Genomic DNA, 17,977 nt, shown 5'->3' with positions numbered 1-17,977 from the left:
AGTGCATACCACCCTGCACTCCTTCACACTTCAGTCATGCTCTACAGCAAAAAACTGTGTAAAGCATTCAGAGTTCCTTCTCAAGGAGAAATATCAGTACTATCAGTGCATCCACAGCTACCCATTTCTTATTCCATGCTATTTTTTAAGGTAAATTTTTAAGGATGCAGATCAGTGCACAGTATCATTCACTGTAAGCTTCTAATTTTCTACCCAATTACCTACTTATACTAGCAGAAGAAATGTTTGAAATTTGAGTAGATAACAGTAAATAATAAGCAAGAGTTATTCGCTTCTGTTCAGTGTCTTGAAGTAAGAAACATATGTGAGTTCTTTTGTTCTGTCATTAAAACTAGCACTTGTTACAGGCTCCAAGGCTTCCAACCACAGTCTTTGGATCTGTGATAACATTCCACCACAATTTTAAATATTTCAGAAAGGGGTGGGGAACAAAAACCAAAGATGCGTTCAACTACATCTTCAGAACGCGTATGCAGGTATGAAAAATCTGTGACTTTCCCTGGAAGTTTTTATATGAATAAAAAAAAATCTCAAGTGTCACAGAATCTCTGAAAATACATTCTGTACTACTTCAGCAACGATAAAGTATTTTTTAAAAACATCTGCACTCTTATTTAATATGGTATGTTATTATGCCTTATACTACTAGATAAGCTGTGTTTAAATTCTAAGCTAAACAAATTCTATTTCCAGAGCAATCACAACTACCACTATGAAGACCGTATTTTCAAGAAGAGTTAAACATCACCAAGTTAGAAATATATTTTGTCCCTAGTGCATATAATTATTAACTATGGTGAGATAGTATACTGGGAGAGATTTACAAGAATAAACCCAGAAACCGTGAACTTCAACAATCCCTTTAATATAACAAACATATCAAACTTTCAAACATAAACTGGAACCAACTAACAAACTCAAAACAACTTTCTGAATACCAAAAAGGTTTTATGCAAAACAGTGCACATTTATTTGAGGTATCGTATCCATGAAAACAAAACAAAACAAACCAAACTATCTACATTTTAAAAGATTTTTTACTTAGCAAGGCAAAAGAAGTTAGGTGGTACACAAGGAGTAAACCAATGTAAACAGTGTAAAAATAAAAGACTGCTAATACCAGCCAACCCAAGACTGAAATATCCCAATAGATTGAAGAAAAATAAACCAAAGGCATGCAAAATATTGTTTGCTAAAATACACTCAAATCCATGTGGCTAAAGTGAAAGTCACAAGCTAGTGACGTGGATTTCTTTATTTTCCTTAGATTGATTGTCATTCAGTTTTCCACTGATAAAAAGCTTTCAGCCTTCTTCAACCCACTGGGAACTGAATTTTTAAGACTCCAAACAGGTGCTGCAAAGGAGGTTTAAGTAATTGTGTTTTTATAATCTAGTGTGATATACAACCTCACTCAAATGCCACAAGCAAATGGTGATCTGTTACCATTGTGGGAGGCAAAAGCTTGGAAAACAGTCAGGTTGCTCCGGGTGGAATTGAAAGATTTTTGAGTTTCTCCTGACGAGAACAGTGACAAACTCCATAGTAAATCCGGTAAGCCACTTAACATTTTATTTGCAATACAGAACATTTTGGCAACCAAGATGCATTAGAGGAATCTGAATCGTGACCTGCAATGCATGTGCTTTTCAGAAAAATTAAGTTTTGTTTCAGGTATGCATCAGGAACATCAATAGCACAAGACTTTTTCTCATTCAAACAACTGCAGCGATGCCATCTGTCTCAGATGCACTTACAGGTCTTTCTTACCTTCTGCTTGATTTAAACTTTGCTGAAAAGAGACAGATCAAAAATAATTTAAGTTTGGCAAGATCAGAAACCGTTGACTCCAGACGCTGCATTTTGCCCCTCTGCAGTCACACCTGATTTGTTCACCATACACCTTTCTAAGTTGCAGTCCCATCAATACTACCCCACACCACACCTGAGCTTCTGCTGTCAGCAGTCAAGGCTGTGCAGCCTAGTTCTGCTCCCTTTGGTGTTGCAGCTGAGCTGTGCAGCAAACCCAGCAGAAAACATCTTCTGCTATCAACTGATTTATTCTTGGGAGCCAAATCTCCTGTGTGCTCAGTACCTCTGTTCTTTCCACTCAGAGGTAAACAGAAGATGGTGAGGATGTGTGTTTTAGACCACAAGTCTGTTAGAAATGCAGCAGGACTACTATGGCTCATTACACAGGGAAGCACAACAAGGACAGGCCATGCATGGTGGTCTTGAACACAGTGATCAGTTGAGCAATCTCTGTAGGAGTACAGGGTGAGGCTGGGAATGAGTAAGTGGTTTCACAGAGTAGAGGAAAGAAAGATTATAACCAGGTCAAAACTGCCTTTTTAAAATTTAATACAGGACTGAAAAACTCTTTTTGAAAAGCAAGTCACCATAATTTTAACAATAATTTATTTTCTCCCAGGACCACTACTTATAAAAAGGCTAACTTTCATTTTTACTGAATTTTGCTCGAGACAGATGCTAGGCATGGACCATACGAACACCTGTCCAACAACTTAAATTGGGAGTACAGACTCCCAGTTCTACCAGAAATAATTACTGTGTATTTTACGGGTATTACAGCCATGCACATAAGAAACTCGATCAAACAGCTAATTGAACTTTTGCTTAATATGTTTTTTAAATTATTTTGTACTTCAGTTTGAATTTTATAGTAGCCCGTTTTTAGCCTAGGCTGTTTGTTGCATTTTTTACCTTCATGTATCAACAGTATTGCAACATGTACAATCTGGGATTGCAAAAGCATGTTTTAAGAGCAAACAAAATAAAATTACTTTTATAAATTATGTATATACTCCCCCCACCACACACACAGACCCCCCCCCATAATTTTCTTACCATATTTCAGTTTCATCATCACATGCAAAACTATCTGAATCTTATTTCCCAAGTAACAATAAAACTGAAGCTAATAACAGCCTGAGCATTGTCAACCAAAGTGCAAAACAAAATTCTACTATTTTGAAGAAGTTTAAGGAATGCTGCCAATTGTAACTTTATGCTATACTAAAGATTTTGGTAAATTCTCTTGCACCAACAAAATACCAACAAACAGAATTTTGCTGGTACAATTTCAAAACACAGTTCTTGTATGGCGATCCAGAGCCACCTACCTGAAGCTGCTGAAATTCTTTCATCAGATGATCATATTCTTTTCTAAGGCCTTCAGACTGCTTTTTAACTGCAGCCACTTCAGTTTTTGCCTTATGGAAAGCTGTAAAATATTGGAATTGGTGTTTTAATAATGACTTGTATTCCTGCAGTTCCTCAGAGCCCTAGATGTGCATTAGGGCTCCACTGCAGTAGACAGTCCTTCCTCTAAAAAAGCTTAGAATTTAAGACACAGCATCACAGATGGACACAGATGGATGGAAGAGAAGTTGAGGACAGGGAGCGGAAAGAGAATGGCCAATGTTCAGAAAGATCAGCACGAGGAACAGGAAGGGCCTGTAAGAAAGGTAGGGGTGAGACCAATAAACTACTGAAAGAGGTGACTAGTTAGTGATGACTACAGTGTTCTGTCACACTGCAGGAGACAGTTTTAGAAAAACAAAACTCTGTAACTCCAAAACCAAAACTCTCAGACCTCTTAAAGAGGGAACTCAAACATTGGGCAAGATTTTCACACAGCAACCGAGACCATCGACAAAACATGGTAAGGAGGAAGATAATACATGATTATAGGAGCACAGACCTCACCTTTTTACCCTGTTCTGTATTTCACCATGCATGAGTTAATTGATTAGCGGCATCAGTTTATGGATGAAAAGGCAGAAATGGTGGTGGGATGACGGACAACTCTGAACAGTTTTTTAACATGTGAAAAAAAGTAATTATTACTCTACTCCATCTCAACACAAACTGACATCACATCTATGCTGCAGTACCAAACAGCCTAGGACTCCATAGGGGCTATTTTACAATGCAGGGTAAAACAGCGCCAAGTGTCATAAAGCCATTAGTCCTAAGCTGTTACATGAGGTCATTTAGACATTTTCATATTCCTCTGCTACAGGTATCTCAGGGATCATTATAGTTCTCTGATGTAGCATCACAGGCATAGTCTAAATTTTGATCTACTCATGTGAAAACAAAGAAATGTTGTTAATGATCTAATAAGGCTGCCTCACATGCCCACTTAAAAAACCCAAACAACCAAATCTAATGGTACAAATAAAAAAAGAACATTTGCCAATTTCCTTGTTCTAAAAGTGTGAGTCTATCCTTTGACTGTGAACTCCCTGAGAGAGACTCTTCTTTCTCAGAGACCTCCATGGCACTCAAGAATTACAGCACCTCTAAAAGCCTGTTCTCAAAAGATGAGGAGCTAGATGTGGTTTTTAAGCACTGAACTAACAAGCAGTCTGGTATGAAACAGATTTCTCTTTCGATGCTAGTTCTTGAAACATCAGGAAATGAGATTTGACCACTCTCCTACATGCAAAAAGGAGAACTCCCTCCCCCAGAATTTCTGCTATTTTTAAGTAATTAATTGGAATGCACAGATGAAAAGTAGCTCTAATTTCAGAACTCTGCAAGTGGTTTTCCTGTAACAGGACTTTTACCTACCTTGAAATTCTGATTTACTGGAGTTAATAACACATCCATCTATTGATTCCAACATGAGTAAAGATTCATCCCTTCTCTTTAAATACTTTCTTTCATTTCCATACTCTTCCACAGTTATCCTGCATCCTTTAAGTCACTCTTGATAGCATCAATACAAATTTTCTGAAGGTTCTGGTATTTGGAATAACTTGTATATTTCCATACATCTGACAAATCAGATGTATTGCATTTACTCTCTCTCTGATCTTGGTACTGTTTAAAATATTCAATAGCAAAATTTGGAAACAAGTAAAATAAAACTTGTGACAATTTGATAAACTCCCGAATTTTAAGTCGTAGACAAAAAACCATATATGTATGCTATTTCACTTCTCCAAGAATCTGCTACTTCGAAAGATAAATCCTGCTTTTGCTTGAACATTTTTATACATAGTGTAGTACAAATTAATAATACCTAATTTCTGAAGAAGTTGTAGCTCAGTGTTATTGATCTAATACTATTTAGTGATTTATAAGCAGTGGCACAGTACTTTAGTTGCAACTAAAAACTACTTTATCTTTAAAACATGAACAAAATATCTAGAAGTATCTACAAATCAAGAAAGCAAACAAGCTACTGCATTGTTTCAATGTTTTGACCAAAACAGATGTATGACAGAAATACCTCACCTAACCCTAGAAGAAGAAAAAGCAAAGAACAGATTGTCCTTTCCACCTGTGTTGGCTATGGACAAAAACCCCCAAAACATCAACAAACCACCAAATCCAGATTCATTTCTGTTGGGGCCACACAATTAAAAGAAGCATCACATCTTTGACAGTGTGAATTCCTCAGTGCACCAATTTCCCTGGATGCCTGCTGACACCAGTGTCCACACAGCAGTGCCCAACTCCTCTGCGGTTGCACGAGCACTGCAGTGCAGCTGAGTGCATCAGGTACAGTTTGTCATATGGATCCTATCACTTGAACACAGATCCAGCAGGGAACAGGAGATCCTTTGTGTGCACAATACACTCAGTTATTATTTCTGGCTTCCATCTGGCCTGTTACTTTGCCTCACAGGAGCGCAACAGCTGGACTGGCAGCAAGCAAGCCCCCACAGCTGACACCTCCCACCAAGTCAGTGCATGAGCGGGCAGGAGGTGAGGATGCTGCTTCTACTTTAAAGCACCCAATGAGAGGAATAATCACTAAGTTCCAAACCCAGAATCCAGCCTCAGTACTATGAGAGGTAGGCTATCCTTTTTCATCCCTTCTCCTTCCCTTCAAAGAAAAATCAACAAACTATTCCTAGGGCAGTGTTTCAATAGAAGACATTTATGGAAAACTTTATCCCTTTACACTTATGCGTGACTGAAGGTCTATAAATAATTGTAACATATATGGTCTGAGAAAAGTAGAGAACTTGTCCTTCTTTCACCACATTCTCTGAATCCTATTCCAGGAGAGACAGTTTACTTCAGATTGATCTGAATTCTAAGGATGGAGAATAAAACTGGTCTGAGGAGCTACATTACCACAGCCCAGTAGCTGAAGCATTTCTATCATCTTCTCATTCTAACAAGGATGGAGAACCTAACACTAAAACCAAAACCAAACAGCAACAAAAACAACCAATAATTCTTTGGGCATTTCCTTGCACAACTTCTAGTCCTGGTCTGACTAAATCACTTGACTTACAGTGCTTGCTACTAAGGAAACGATCTGGAACTTACATTAGCATTGCTCACAATACAAGCCTACAACCCAAATCATTTGGACTAGTTGAAGAGTAAAAAAGAGCCCTCTCTTAAAAGAGTTTTCAAGTTAAAAAAGAGCTATTCACATTTAAGAATTTAGGCACTAACGGCACAAGAGATTTGCCAACAAATACGCTGTAAGGCTGGGAACACAACTCCAGTCAAGCAATTCCATACTAATTCTGAATTCTCTTCTTAAGATATAATGGTCAGAATTTAGAATGAGAAGGCAGGGCCAAAAAATTTACAGATTTGCTTCAAGTACCTTTTGCAACCTCAAAAGAAATTTTGTTACAAAAGGGATGTTATAGCATCTTCAGATGGCATAAACAGCCTTGTATAATAAACGCTGTATAATAAGCATTGTATAATGCTTTCTGTATGCAGCCTTCCCTTCCAATCTGTAAATGTACCAACTCTTGCTGCACGTGACATCTGCAATGGCTCCCACCCTTGGTTATCATCTCACAGTTCTGTAAAAAGTAAGGTTAAGTAAGACAGACTTTGTTTCTCTACTTCCCTCTGCTATTGGCTAAATAATAAGACTGTGGCTAATCTTTCAACTTGCTTGTTTTTAAAAACTGGAGTGCATCAGTGAAGCTCAACACAGTTTTCACATATAGCCTACCCAGCAACACCAAGGCCAAACTGAACTCTCGCTTGCAGCAATAGTTTTATGAAATGTATTCCCAGTGTCTGTATTTTTAATAACTTTTTAAAATGTAATAATCTTCACATTTAAGTGAGAGCAGTACATCTGTACATGCACACTTTCTAAAAGAGCCAATAGTTAGAAGCTATTTCAAAACCAGCCCTCCACATGAATTGTTCCTTTCTTCCAGTCTCCTACAACACTATGCAACCATGAAAACCAAGAACACTCGTGACAGTCTGTACACAAAACAAACCTCTTTAAAGGATGCATGGAAATTCCATTAGAATTTCCTCCTGCCCCACTATATGACAACAATGTATAAGCAGAGTATTTTCAGGAAAAGTTGAACTGAAGTTCAAAAGCACATAAATGACTTTAATGAGCCAGTACATATTTCATGAAGCCCTGTTCCTGCCCCAAAAAAAAGGACTGATGTAAGGACATAAGGCTTGATGAAACTTCTCTCACCTCTAACCTCATGCCCAGTTGCAGATAACTTGTTTTGTTGTGTTTTTTTGAATAGTTTTCAAAACCATCAAAATGAAACAATATCATGGCATGTCTTCTTTCCCCACAAAATTCCTATTGGTCCTAGGCCAGTAGCCATACTGAGAACCTCTAATTATCTGAATCAATATTTTGTTAGAAATATGTCTAATGCGTAGGAGGAGAAACATTCTTAGATCAGTACTGAGTACTGTTACAAGTATGTACATTTATTTCTAGATATCAATGAGACATTTTCATAATATATAAGTGTATCAATAAAATACCATCTCAAAAGGTTTCTGAGCAGTCATGTTATTACATGTCTAGGTATGCTAAAAATGGATTTAGGCTCTAAAACTGCTAGCCCCACTGCTGGGTGCCTAAAAAGCCCTGACAACAATATGTGAGTCTGCAAGAAAGTAGTGAGGAACTAGCCCCTCTTTGCTTCATTTCCAAAATAAAGCAAAAAAAGGAATCAAGGGGAATAGAAAAATCTAGTCTGAAAAGAAAATGAATTTGCTCAAAAACCTTGTAAATAATTTCCAACCTTTCCCCAGATTTTACTAATTTCACTGCTCAGTCTTGTATTTTGATTCTTCCTCCCCACCTGTTCAAAGCACAGGAGGTAGAAAAATGTCTTCTTAACTTAGGATTTCACTGTTAAGCAAGGGAAAAAAAAAGTAGTTTTGTGTTTTCTGTGAAAGGCAGAAAGCTGAAGAACTAGAGAGGAGTCTCCTGAAAGTCTGCAATCATCTGTCTACACTATAATTTTAATCAGAATTTCAGAAAAAGAAGACATACAGTATTTCCTCTGCCAGTTGTAAAAACAGTTATAAAAACTTTACAGGAAATTTGCATGACCTTTGAAGTCACAGCACATCTGATACTAAACTGTTTTCTTAAATGTGAAGACGGTGTACATTTAGGACTCCTGGTTGCCACTATACTGAGTTAACCTGCCTTTCAACTCACGGCCTACTCTAAAATAATATATCTCCATGCATCAGCAGCTTAATGAGTGTCCCAGACCAGAGCAATAGATAATTGAAACTGCTTTTGAAGAAAAAAAAATTTTTTTTCCTTGCAAGCAGCAAAAAAAAACCCCCTAAACACAAACCCCCAGCCAACCAAGAACAAAATCCGAATACTTTAGCTGAAAACAAACAAGAAGAAAACCTCCAAAATCAAAACCAGTCAAGTTTTTATTTTTATACTAGTTTTGCTTTGTTTCATTATTAGGTGACACCCTTCACACTCTTCACTCCCCCCCCCTGCAAATTTCATGGATTGGACTTCGTGGACACAAAGAAAAAGTTACTTTAGTCATATGAGCTCAGTAGCATGAAACAAATTGTTTAGAAGAGGCAAAACAAGCTTTCCAATCTCAACTTTCATTTTGTGTAATCCACTGCTCACAGTTACTGAACATGAAAGTCAACATTCACCTGCCCAGCTGCAGGAATTTCAAAAGAAAACAGTAAATTTGATCCACACTCTCTAACACTCCATAGAAAACTATGTCTACAGATGTAGTTGTTCTTATTAAGTACTTCAAGCTTTCTGGCTATCAATTTGCTCAAAGTAACATATAAGAAAACTTACAAAGAGGTAAGACAGATATACCTCACCACCACCTAGCTGCCCATGGTAATTCCCATACCACCCATGGGGTTTTTGGCAACGAGGGGGGTGGCAACAGGAGAAGGGCTGTAAATATTTTCCTATTCACTCCTTAGAAAGACCCTTTTTCCCACTTGTGCCCTAACAAAAGATTCAAGCATGCCTTAATTTATACATCTCTTGGATGGACAACATCCCATGGGGAGAATGAAGCTGAAGCAGCATGAGGTAAATCTATTTATTCCTTAGCCTTCTCTAGCATTCCTGACTGAAAAGCTTACATTATATTAGTGTTACATACCACAAGTTAGTTTAAATAAAACATATGCATTTAAATTTTCCACTGATCCTGTCACTTCAAAGACTGTTTTCCCCCCTTTCTTCAAGAAAACAGCAGGAGAGGGAAAACCCACCATCAAACATGCCTGAGAACATGAACTAATGAGATTCTCTATTTAAACATTCTTGTTGCTTCAAGGCCAGCTGAAAACAGCTGGTTTACATTTTTTATTTGAATTCCCAGTGGACAGTAAAAAAGGATTAATGAAATATTTGCTGTTATTCTTATAGTGTTGTAGCAGTGCCAGGCAATATGAAAGCGGGGCTATGTTTTGATGATAACATGCTATCTTGTAGCGAGAAAATTTGTATTTTTGTTAGTCTGAACATCTGATTAATGTTTACAAGATCACAAGCAGTGTTATCTTAAAAACACTGACTTCAGATGAGCAGGTGTTCACAGGCTCACACACCTTGAGAGATCCCAGTAAGACAGAACCAAACAGGTAAAATCTGCTTCTATCTCAATTTGGGCTGCCTATAAAGCAGTTTTGACAACCTAAACCTTAAACACGGAAGCTGCTAACAAAAGTATTATGTTACAAATTGCAAGATATGTTTCCTTGTAAACAAAAAAAATATTAAAAAAGCTAACATCTTAATACCTCAACTGCAGAACATATATAAATTTAGAATACTAGTCAAGGACTTTTCTGCTGACGGAAACCCTGTGTTAGTAAAAAACCTCAACCACAGTACTTCCCCATTTTATACAGGGAGAGTGGCTGCTATGTATGACATGAAAGATCAAACCAATGCTACAAGCAACCTGCAAATGATTCCATATCCTGGCCGTGTCACTGACAAAGACAAGTCAACACCACTTAAATATATCAGTCCAATTTGTTAATAATTACAACTTACCTAGGGTGTTCCGATTACACCTTACATATTTTCATAATGAACACATTTACTAAAATATTGGGATGGCAATGGCATGTTTTGTCAGTTCCTAGTCAAATGTAAAGAAACCACATACCAAGTGTTCTGGAAACAGATGAAGTTAGTTCATGCTATAGCTAGAATATTTTTTTGACTTTCAGTGTTGAAATATATTTTTCCTATTTGCAAAGAAGTCCTAACTAATACTTACCATCTGATGTCTTCTGTAGCTCTGCTTTCAAATGTTCAACTTCCTCCTTCAACTTTTCCTTGGTTGCATCTGTTGACTCTTTCTTTTTACCATGTCCTTTTCCACTCAAGGCCTATTAAAAACCACAGTTGCTACAATTAGTTTTATTTTCATTAGTCTGATATTAATGCAAAATATCCAGGGAATGTCAGCCCTGAGCTTGCAAAGCATTAGGTTTTATCAAATGTCAACTTGATACAGGCAGATAGTTATTCTAGAAAAAAATCCTCCCAAATTAAAAAAAAAAAAGGAAATAAACAAGCTCAGTGTTTTAGGTAATGGCATACTTGTAACAGAAGGGCATTATCTCCTTTGTAAGAGTACTTTGCATGTCTCATCAAGTGTACAACTTTCACTTCGGTTATAAATGGATTTTTCAGAAGACACACACTGGGACTGTCAGTGACAGAATGCTGCCATGCTTATGTGCAACTGGTTCTAACAATTTCTTCCAATTCTCTCCTTGTAGGTTTGCAGCTACTTCAATCTTCAGAACAGTTCCAATATTCAGATTCTACTTCCAGTGAAATTCAAGACAAAAACTAGGAAAGAATTCAGGAAGAGCCCTGTAAACACTTGACACAAGAGCAATATATTCCCTGTACTCCAAAAATGTTGGCACTACTATACTTACGCATGCTCTTAACGTGTAAGATTAGATCCCATAACAAGACCCTTTTTTCATAAAGCTTCTACTATCTAACCACACATCATCTCTGTAATAGCAAAAGAAGTGGTAAATGTTTAACGGGATGAAGTAAAACAACTGAGACAAACAGCCGTTAGGTGAACTAGCAGTATCAGAGCTTACCAGGCACAGGCAGGAGCAAAGGGGAAAGATTACTTTAGGAAGAAGAAAAAGAACTGTTATAAAGAGTGGTAAACAATCCAAGGAAAAGAGCTGAAAAAATTTTTCCATAAGCTATTTAATCAAAGAGCGAGATGATATTTAACTGCTCATAACGAAACCATAGCCAATTGTCTTCTTTGCTTTGTGCTCACCTCTATTAATATGCAAATAGCTATTTCTGTAAACTTTTATCTTAAGTCCTGTGCTCCATGGAACCTCTGAACAGGTGACAGTGCAGACCTTGTACACCAGAGTAAACTCACAGTATTTATACTTGCAGCCAGTGCCTTACGTGCAATTGCTCTCACTTCTCTCTGACGGTGAAATGAAGCACACTTGTAAATAAACACAAATGCAGGGGCCAAGCCACAGAGAAGCCTAAGCCATAGGATGCCTACGAAGTTAAAATATTCCAGTCCTGAACACTTCCCATGTCCATCACAAAGGAGATCCAGCCACAGCATGTTGCCTGTACCTGTGGCTACCCGTGTTTTTAAAAACCATGCAATCAAATGCACAAATAAAAACAGACAAGAGTACAGTTTCCAATTTCTGGCTATCACTTGCAAGTGGCTAAGAGAATGTGTTGCTAAGAGAATGTGAAAGCAGAACAAAAAAGAGGACTTTTGGCAAAATCCCAACAGGACAGAAAAGAAAAAAAAAACCGTACCCATAGGCAGTAAAGAGACAAATTCCATGGCTGAGGGAAGGAATTTGAATCATTTTGACAAAATACCAAATCCCAAAATTTTGGAATCATTTTATACTTGGGAAACACCTAACACAGACTAGTGATCCTTGTTTTACAACACCTCTCAAACAACTGGATTTTTTGTATCCTGTCTTTTGTCTAGAGTCTTCTACGAAGATTTATTACAAAAAAATTACAGTGTCAGTAACCATAGACACTGCTTTAGACAAACTGGAAGGAAACCTGTACACACCTGCAGGGAATTTTGTTTTGACAATGTGCCGGACTCTAAAAGTCTTCATATGTCTAGATGTCTGAACTCTAGCTTATGGTTCAGTCTCTTCAAACAGAAGTCAAACTAATCAGTTACAAGAAAAGATTTCATACATTTATCTTAATCATCTTTGATGACTTTCCTTCCTGAATACAATTATGTATTGAACCACAGCTTAACCATTCTTTGCATAAAAATAACATCGCTTTTGTCCATTGATCTTTTATTAATAAATTTTTGGTAGTAGTCTCATTAATACTACAACAGTGTCCTACTAAGCAGGGGAAGTATTCTGAAGTTGGCTGACCCACCATAAAAAGATACAAGAATATGAAATACATTAAATACAAAAGAATATTTTTCAAATTAGAAAATACATTTCAAGACTGGAGAAAATCCTATTAAGAAGAAACAGTCAGCATGAAAACAGTTATTTAGTAGGCTTTTTCATCCTGGACTGCTACAGCCTTGACCTAAACAGGCAATCGTTTGGGATAAAAGGAATAAAATTAGTGGCTCTCTCTACTTTGTTATGACTAAATTCAAAGAGATACATTAAGGATCTATTACTACTTTGATGAAGTTCGTACTGGAAAGACAGGACTTCATTTACTTGGTTTACTTCAGTTTCCTTTGTTAAAAAAATGCTACTATAGTTTGTTTTCAGTATTCTAAATTACATACTGTAAAAATAGTTTTCTTCCTTTTTCAACCAGAAGGAAAAAAATGGACAAGCATTCCGTAGCAAACCATCCCCAGAGTACATCGTACTAACTACCTGCTGCATAAGAAAGTTACTAATGAAGCTCAAAGGTACCTCCTGCAGCCTTTCGTTCTCCGCCATGTATTTTTTGGCTGCTTCAGTAGCATCATTTACTTGTGTCTCCAGAGCTGCATGAGATGCCATCTCTTTTGCCAACTGAGTAAGAAGGGTAACAGTACGTCTCAATACACTGGTGAAGAAAAACAGTGAACAGAACTGTAATTTACAGCGTAAATAATAAAAAAACCCAAACCACAAGCAAAAACCAAAACAACAAAAATCAAACCAAACAAAAATATCCAAAAAACCAAAACAAGCCCTTTTCTCTCTCTGCATTAGATGTAAAAATAAAACCAGAAGAGGGCTGTTTAAGCACCTTAAGGGAAACATTCAGGCTCATCGATGACAAGTAACAGTAACAGGAGAGACTGAAAATATTTTCATCCATTGACATTCTGATTTTCACTTGACGCAGAACCTCCCACAGCCATTAAGGGGTCAGAGACGTGATTGCTTAAAGGCTGTTTAAATACTGTTAAATGACCCAGTATTTTTAACAGGATTGATCTCCAAATGCAAGAGCCAAACAACAAGTTATGGTAATGAGTACAGTGAAAAAAAAACCCCTCACAATTTCATAAACAGCCTTGCAAGAATAAAAGTAGCAATGTGAGCATATTAATCTTCAAAGTACTGTCAATACAGCTAAATCAGAACATGTGCAGATGTCAACACTCACACGGAACCTCAATTCTAAGTTTTGCAAATACCTCCCATGATTTGATCTAGTGATTGCTTCTTTGCATCACTACTTTCATTATTCATCTTGAAGTCTTTCAAATGTTGCTGAATCAAGGTAACATAACACTGAGTTAAATTAATGCCTATAATGTAACTATGCAGCTGCTCTTCAAAGAAATTTGAAAATCTAAGTAATTGGCTTTTTCATAACTGGAAGAGTATTAATAGACCTTTTCAAGTTAAGCCTCCCTCCACCCCCTCGCTTTTTCACTGAAAGCTCCTTACTATTTCAGAGGTTAATAAAGAAGTTAAGGTCTCCATGTCACTACTTTTCCAAAGGTTAGCAAGTTTTGCTATTAACTTACAGATGCAGGAATCAATAAAACATCACAACTAAAAGTTAATCACAGAATCATGTAGGTCGAAGGAGGCTTCCATCCCATGCAAAGTAGGCCAGGTTGAGCAGATTGCTCAGAGGCTTGTCCAGTTGAGCACCTACCATCTTCAGAGATGGGAGTTTCCACCATCCTTCAGGGTCCTTGTTCTAGTGTTTAACCACTCTTGACAGTAGCAGTACTTTTCTACCACAAGTCAGAACATCTCAGATTCCTGTTAACTCTTGTCATTCCTTTTTGGATCCACTGAGATGAACTGGATCCATCTTTTCTGCTACTAGACAGACATACAAACCAATGGGATTTTCCCTTCAAAGTCTCTTCTCTTCTGTCTGAAAGCCATGTTCCATCATCATCTCCTCAGAGGTCACATATTTCAGCCTCCAACTTTCTCTGTACCCCACTGCAGTACTCCAGTATTTTGGGGAATTAAAACTGGACACAGTCCTGCAGCTGCAGCACCACATGTGTCAGACAGAGGAGAATAACCATTTTCCTTGACCTGCTGACGACATCCTTGCTATCACAGCTCAATACACGACTGGCTGTCCACCAGGATCCTCAGGTTTTTTCCTACAAAACTGTTTCCTGCTCACCCACGCAGCCAGTCCCCAGCCTGGATGTTGTATATGATTATCCTGTAAAATGTAAGACTTCGCATTTGTCTTTGTTGAACTTCATGAGATTTCTGTCAGTACATTTCTTCAACCTTTCTGGCTCCCTCTGAAAAACAGCACTGCTCTCCAAGATGTCAACCACTCTGATTTGGCACTGTGAGGAGCTTGCTGAGAGCACACTCAATCCTATCATCCATGTTGTTAATAAGGACATTAAACAATACCGAGACCAGTACCAATCCCTGAGGGGCACCAGCTAAAATTTACATCATTATTATCCTTTGAGCCCAAAGGTCCAGGGAATTTTCCACCTGCTTTTTTCTCCATTTCTCCAGCCTATGACCCTCCATGGTCAGACTCTCAGGATACTAAAAGGCACTATGTCAAAGGCCTTGCAAAACGGATATACTGGTCAGGCATCACCTTCCCTAAGTAAGTCCGTGATGGCTGTTCCAAGTCATCGTGTCCTTCATGTCCCTGAAGATGTCTTTGAGCAAGATTTGCTTCATAACCTTTCCAGGGAGGCCAGTCTCCAGTTTCCTACATCCTGTTTTTTATCCTTCTTCTTGCCTTTTTGCAGTCACCGGGATTCTCCCCAGAATTGTGATCTTTCAAACTAAGCCTTGCAATGACATTGGCCAACTCCCTCTGCCATCCCAGGATGCCACAGACTTTTGTATGCCCAACTGGCCTAAGTACTCCCTAGCTGCATCTTCCACTACTGGGAGTGATGCTACACTCCTGCCGACTCTCCTAGAAGGCCCCAGTGAGCAGTAGGCTCATGTTTCCTTGAGATTCTCTTTTGTTTTCAGCCCTTCTTATCCCCCTCTGGTACAGCATGGGCTGACAGAGGACCAGGGCAAACTAGCAGATGGGTGTCTCTGTCCTACCCAGGGGACAGTCTTTCGGGTCTATGACACTCCTCTTTTCTGTGCAGTTTGCAGATAAGGGCTCAGCTGGCCCAAATACCTCCACTGATACATGATTTTCCTCATCTGTACCCCACAACTGCTGTTGTCTTGCCAGAAGTGACAAGCTCCCAGCCTCCTCCATTTCATGAATCTCCATTTACCAGTCTTGTGGAATTCTCCTATTGGCTGATGTGCTAAAATGAACCAAAACTGACACAAAGAATGAACTAGGGGCATCCAATTACCCATTCACACTAGATGGGGTCTCACGTTGGTTGGGTGATGGTACAGCAGTGCAGGATAAGGAAACCCAAGGAACACCTTTCCTCCACTTCTCCGACAGACATTATGCCTGTTTCATGGATAAACAAAACAGCTCTAGTAAGAAAAGTCCTTTGATCTAGCCCCTACTGGAAGAATGCTTATTTCTCCTAAATCTTGGTGAAAGGCCAGCACCTCAAAAAAACCTCAAGCAAACCTCTTCAAGAGCAGAGCTTTTATACAAAATAAAATCTACTGGGGCCACTTTACAAGTGTTCTTCCTTGGAAGCTGAATGTAAGTAGGACCCTGAGAGACCACCTTCCAATTCTTGTGTATGACACAATTCAGCTATTCCTCTTGGAGCAGAGTTTAAAAACGTATTTGTGCATATTTACTTAACCTTTCTGTAGGAGGACAAAGAACTTGATGCATTCCTATCACTACTGAGCAAGGCTACAGCCACATTGTTTTTTCCAAGGTTTTTCTGCTCAAGCCTCGTATTCATTTTTCCTTGACACTTCTTTATGCTCCATGCTCTGCTAAAATGGCCACGCATCACTCTAAGGGGAAGAAGTTTGTCATAAGTCTGTCATATTCTTGTTTTGTGCTCCTCTTGAGTATTGAGGCAATGTCAAGCAGCTCACTGAAGGAACTCCTAAGAGGACCAACACTTCTTGTCCAGTCACCACAGAAACGCACAAATAGGAAATCATCAGACCAACATGTCTGTTTCCATTTGTTCACATTATCAGTGTCCAGTGACTTCATGTGCTCTCTGCCCAACTGATACGATCTGCAGGTTGTTGTGGCTACTGATTCACAGGTAGTCTTGGCTGCTACAGGTGGGCAGTACAGAACTGCCCTTTCCTTTACCCTGTTTTGTGAGCTGTACTTAAGCATCCTGAAAAGAATACCAGACCTAAGATCATAACACCATAGTAGGCAAGTTGCCACAAAGCGTTTGATCTGCAATGCATTTGAAACTTTCCTTAAAACCCAGAATATTATCCTACAGTTCTTAACTTCATGCTTGAGCTGAAGTGGCTCAGGTCAGGCTCAAGTTTTGCTTCTTAACACAGCAGGGTGCAATGACACCAGTTTGCCAGATATTAATATTATTTTAACAGTACTTTAGTTTTGAGGGTTTTTTTATTCCAGTTTTCCATGTGCAAAACAAAGGGTGTAAGTTTAAGGAAGGAAATGAGTATTCCCCAAAGAAACTTCTGCAAAATACATGTTTTCTCCAGCATTCAAAATGTTTCTCTCCATGTGTTGCTCACATATCCTTCTAATTTTCAAACATTTGTAAGGTATTATTTTCCCTGATCTTACTTACCTTGTAGCCAACCTGGTCATAATTAATTCTTTAATCTCCTGAAATTGTCCTTCTGATCTTTACAATTACTTTCTACAACAGTTCCTGTAACAAACATACTATGTAAACATTAGAAAAATGTTATACTTACAGCCAAAGAAATAAGGAAAAACCTGAGAGATACAGGTTTCTTTGCGATCGAAAGAGTTTCATCTGAATATGATCAAAGGCACTGCTGTTGACATTTGCAGCCTTTTCATTCACATGAACAGATGAGTATTTCCTGATTTCTCTAACAGCATCTGCAAACGAAGACAGTCTGTTCTTATTCACATCTGCAGGTGTGCATGTATGCTAAACTAGACACAGTACTAGAAATAGGTATTTGGACTTTCTACTCAGCAAACAGTAATAGGACCAATAGCGACTTCAATTATGTTATCCATACATTTTAAAGATTGGTCTTGATAAATCATGAAGTGCTCTAGCACATTCCCAGAAATATGACAAACCATTGCCCAAAATATGCTTGAACAGGTATTTCAAATGCTTGTGCCCAGCCA

At 38.3% G+C, this 17,977-nt stretch overlaps 1 protein-coding gene across 2 annotated transcripts in view; it reads right to left on the bottom strand.

Annotated features, from left to right (window-relative positions):
• Nucleotides 1-865: 865 nt before the first annotated feature.
• Nucleotides 866-17,977, bottom strand: part of DUS4L (dihydrouridine synthase 4 like) — a 37,741-nt gene continuing 20,629 nt past the window's right edge. For both annotated transcript variants that reach the window (XM_039570352.1, XM_039570351.1), the window contains 5 exons: nt 17,566-17,716; nt 13,228-13,363; nt 10,557-10,668; nt 3,165-3,265; nt 866-1,813 (listed from right to left, as the gene is read on the bottom strand). In XM_039570352.1, the coding sequence (XP_039426286.1) occupies nt 1,775-1,813; nt 3,165-3,265; nt 10,557-10,668; nt 13,228-13,363; nt 17,566-17,716 (539 nt within the window). In that variant the 3' untranslated portion in view covers nt 866-1,774. The remainder of the gene's footprint in view (nt 1,814-3,164; nt 3,266-10,556; nt 10,669-13,227; nt 13,364-17,565; nt 17,717-17,977) is intronic.

Source organism: Corvus cornix, chromosome 1A (assembly GCF_000738735.6).
Source record: "Corvus cornix cornix isolate S_Up_H32 chromosome 1A, ASM73873v5, whole genome shotgun sequence".
Classification (NCBI taxonomy): domain Eukaryota; kingdom Metazoa; phylum Chordata; class Aves; order Passeriformes; family Corvidae; genus Corvus; species Corvus cornix.
Note: the sequence above shows the minus strand (reverse complement) of the source record. Positions and strands in the feature narration are given on the sequence as shown.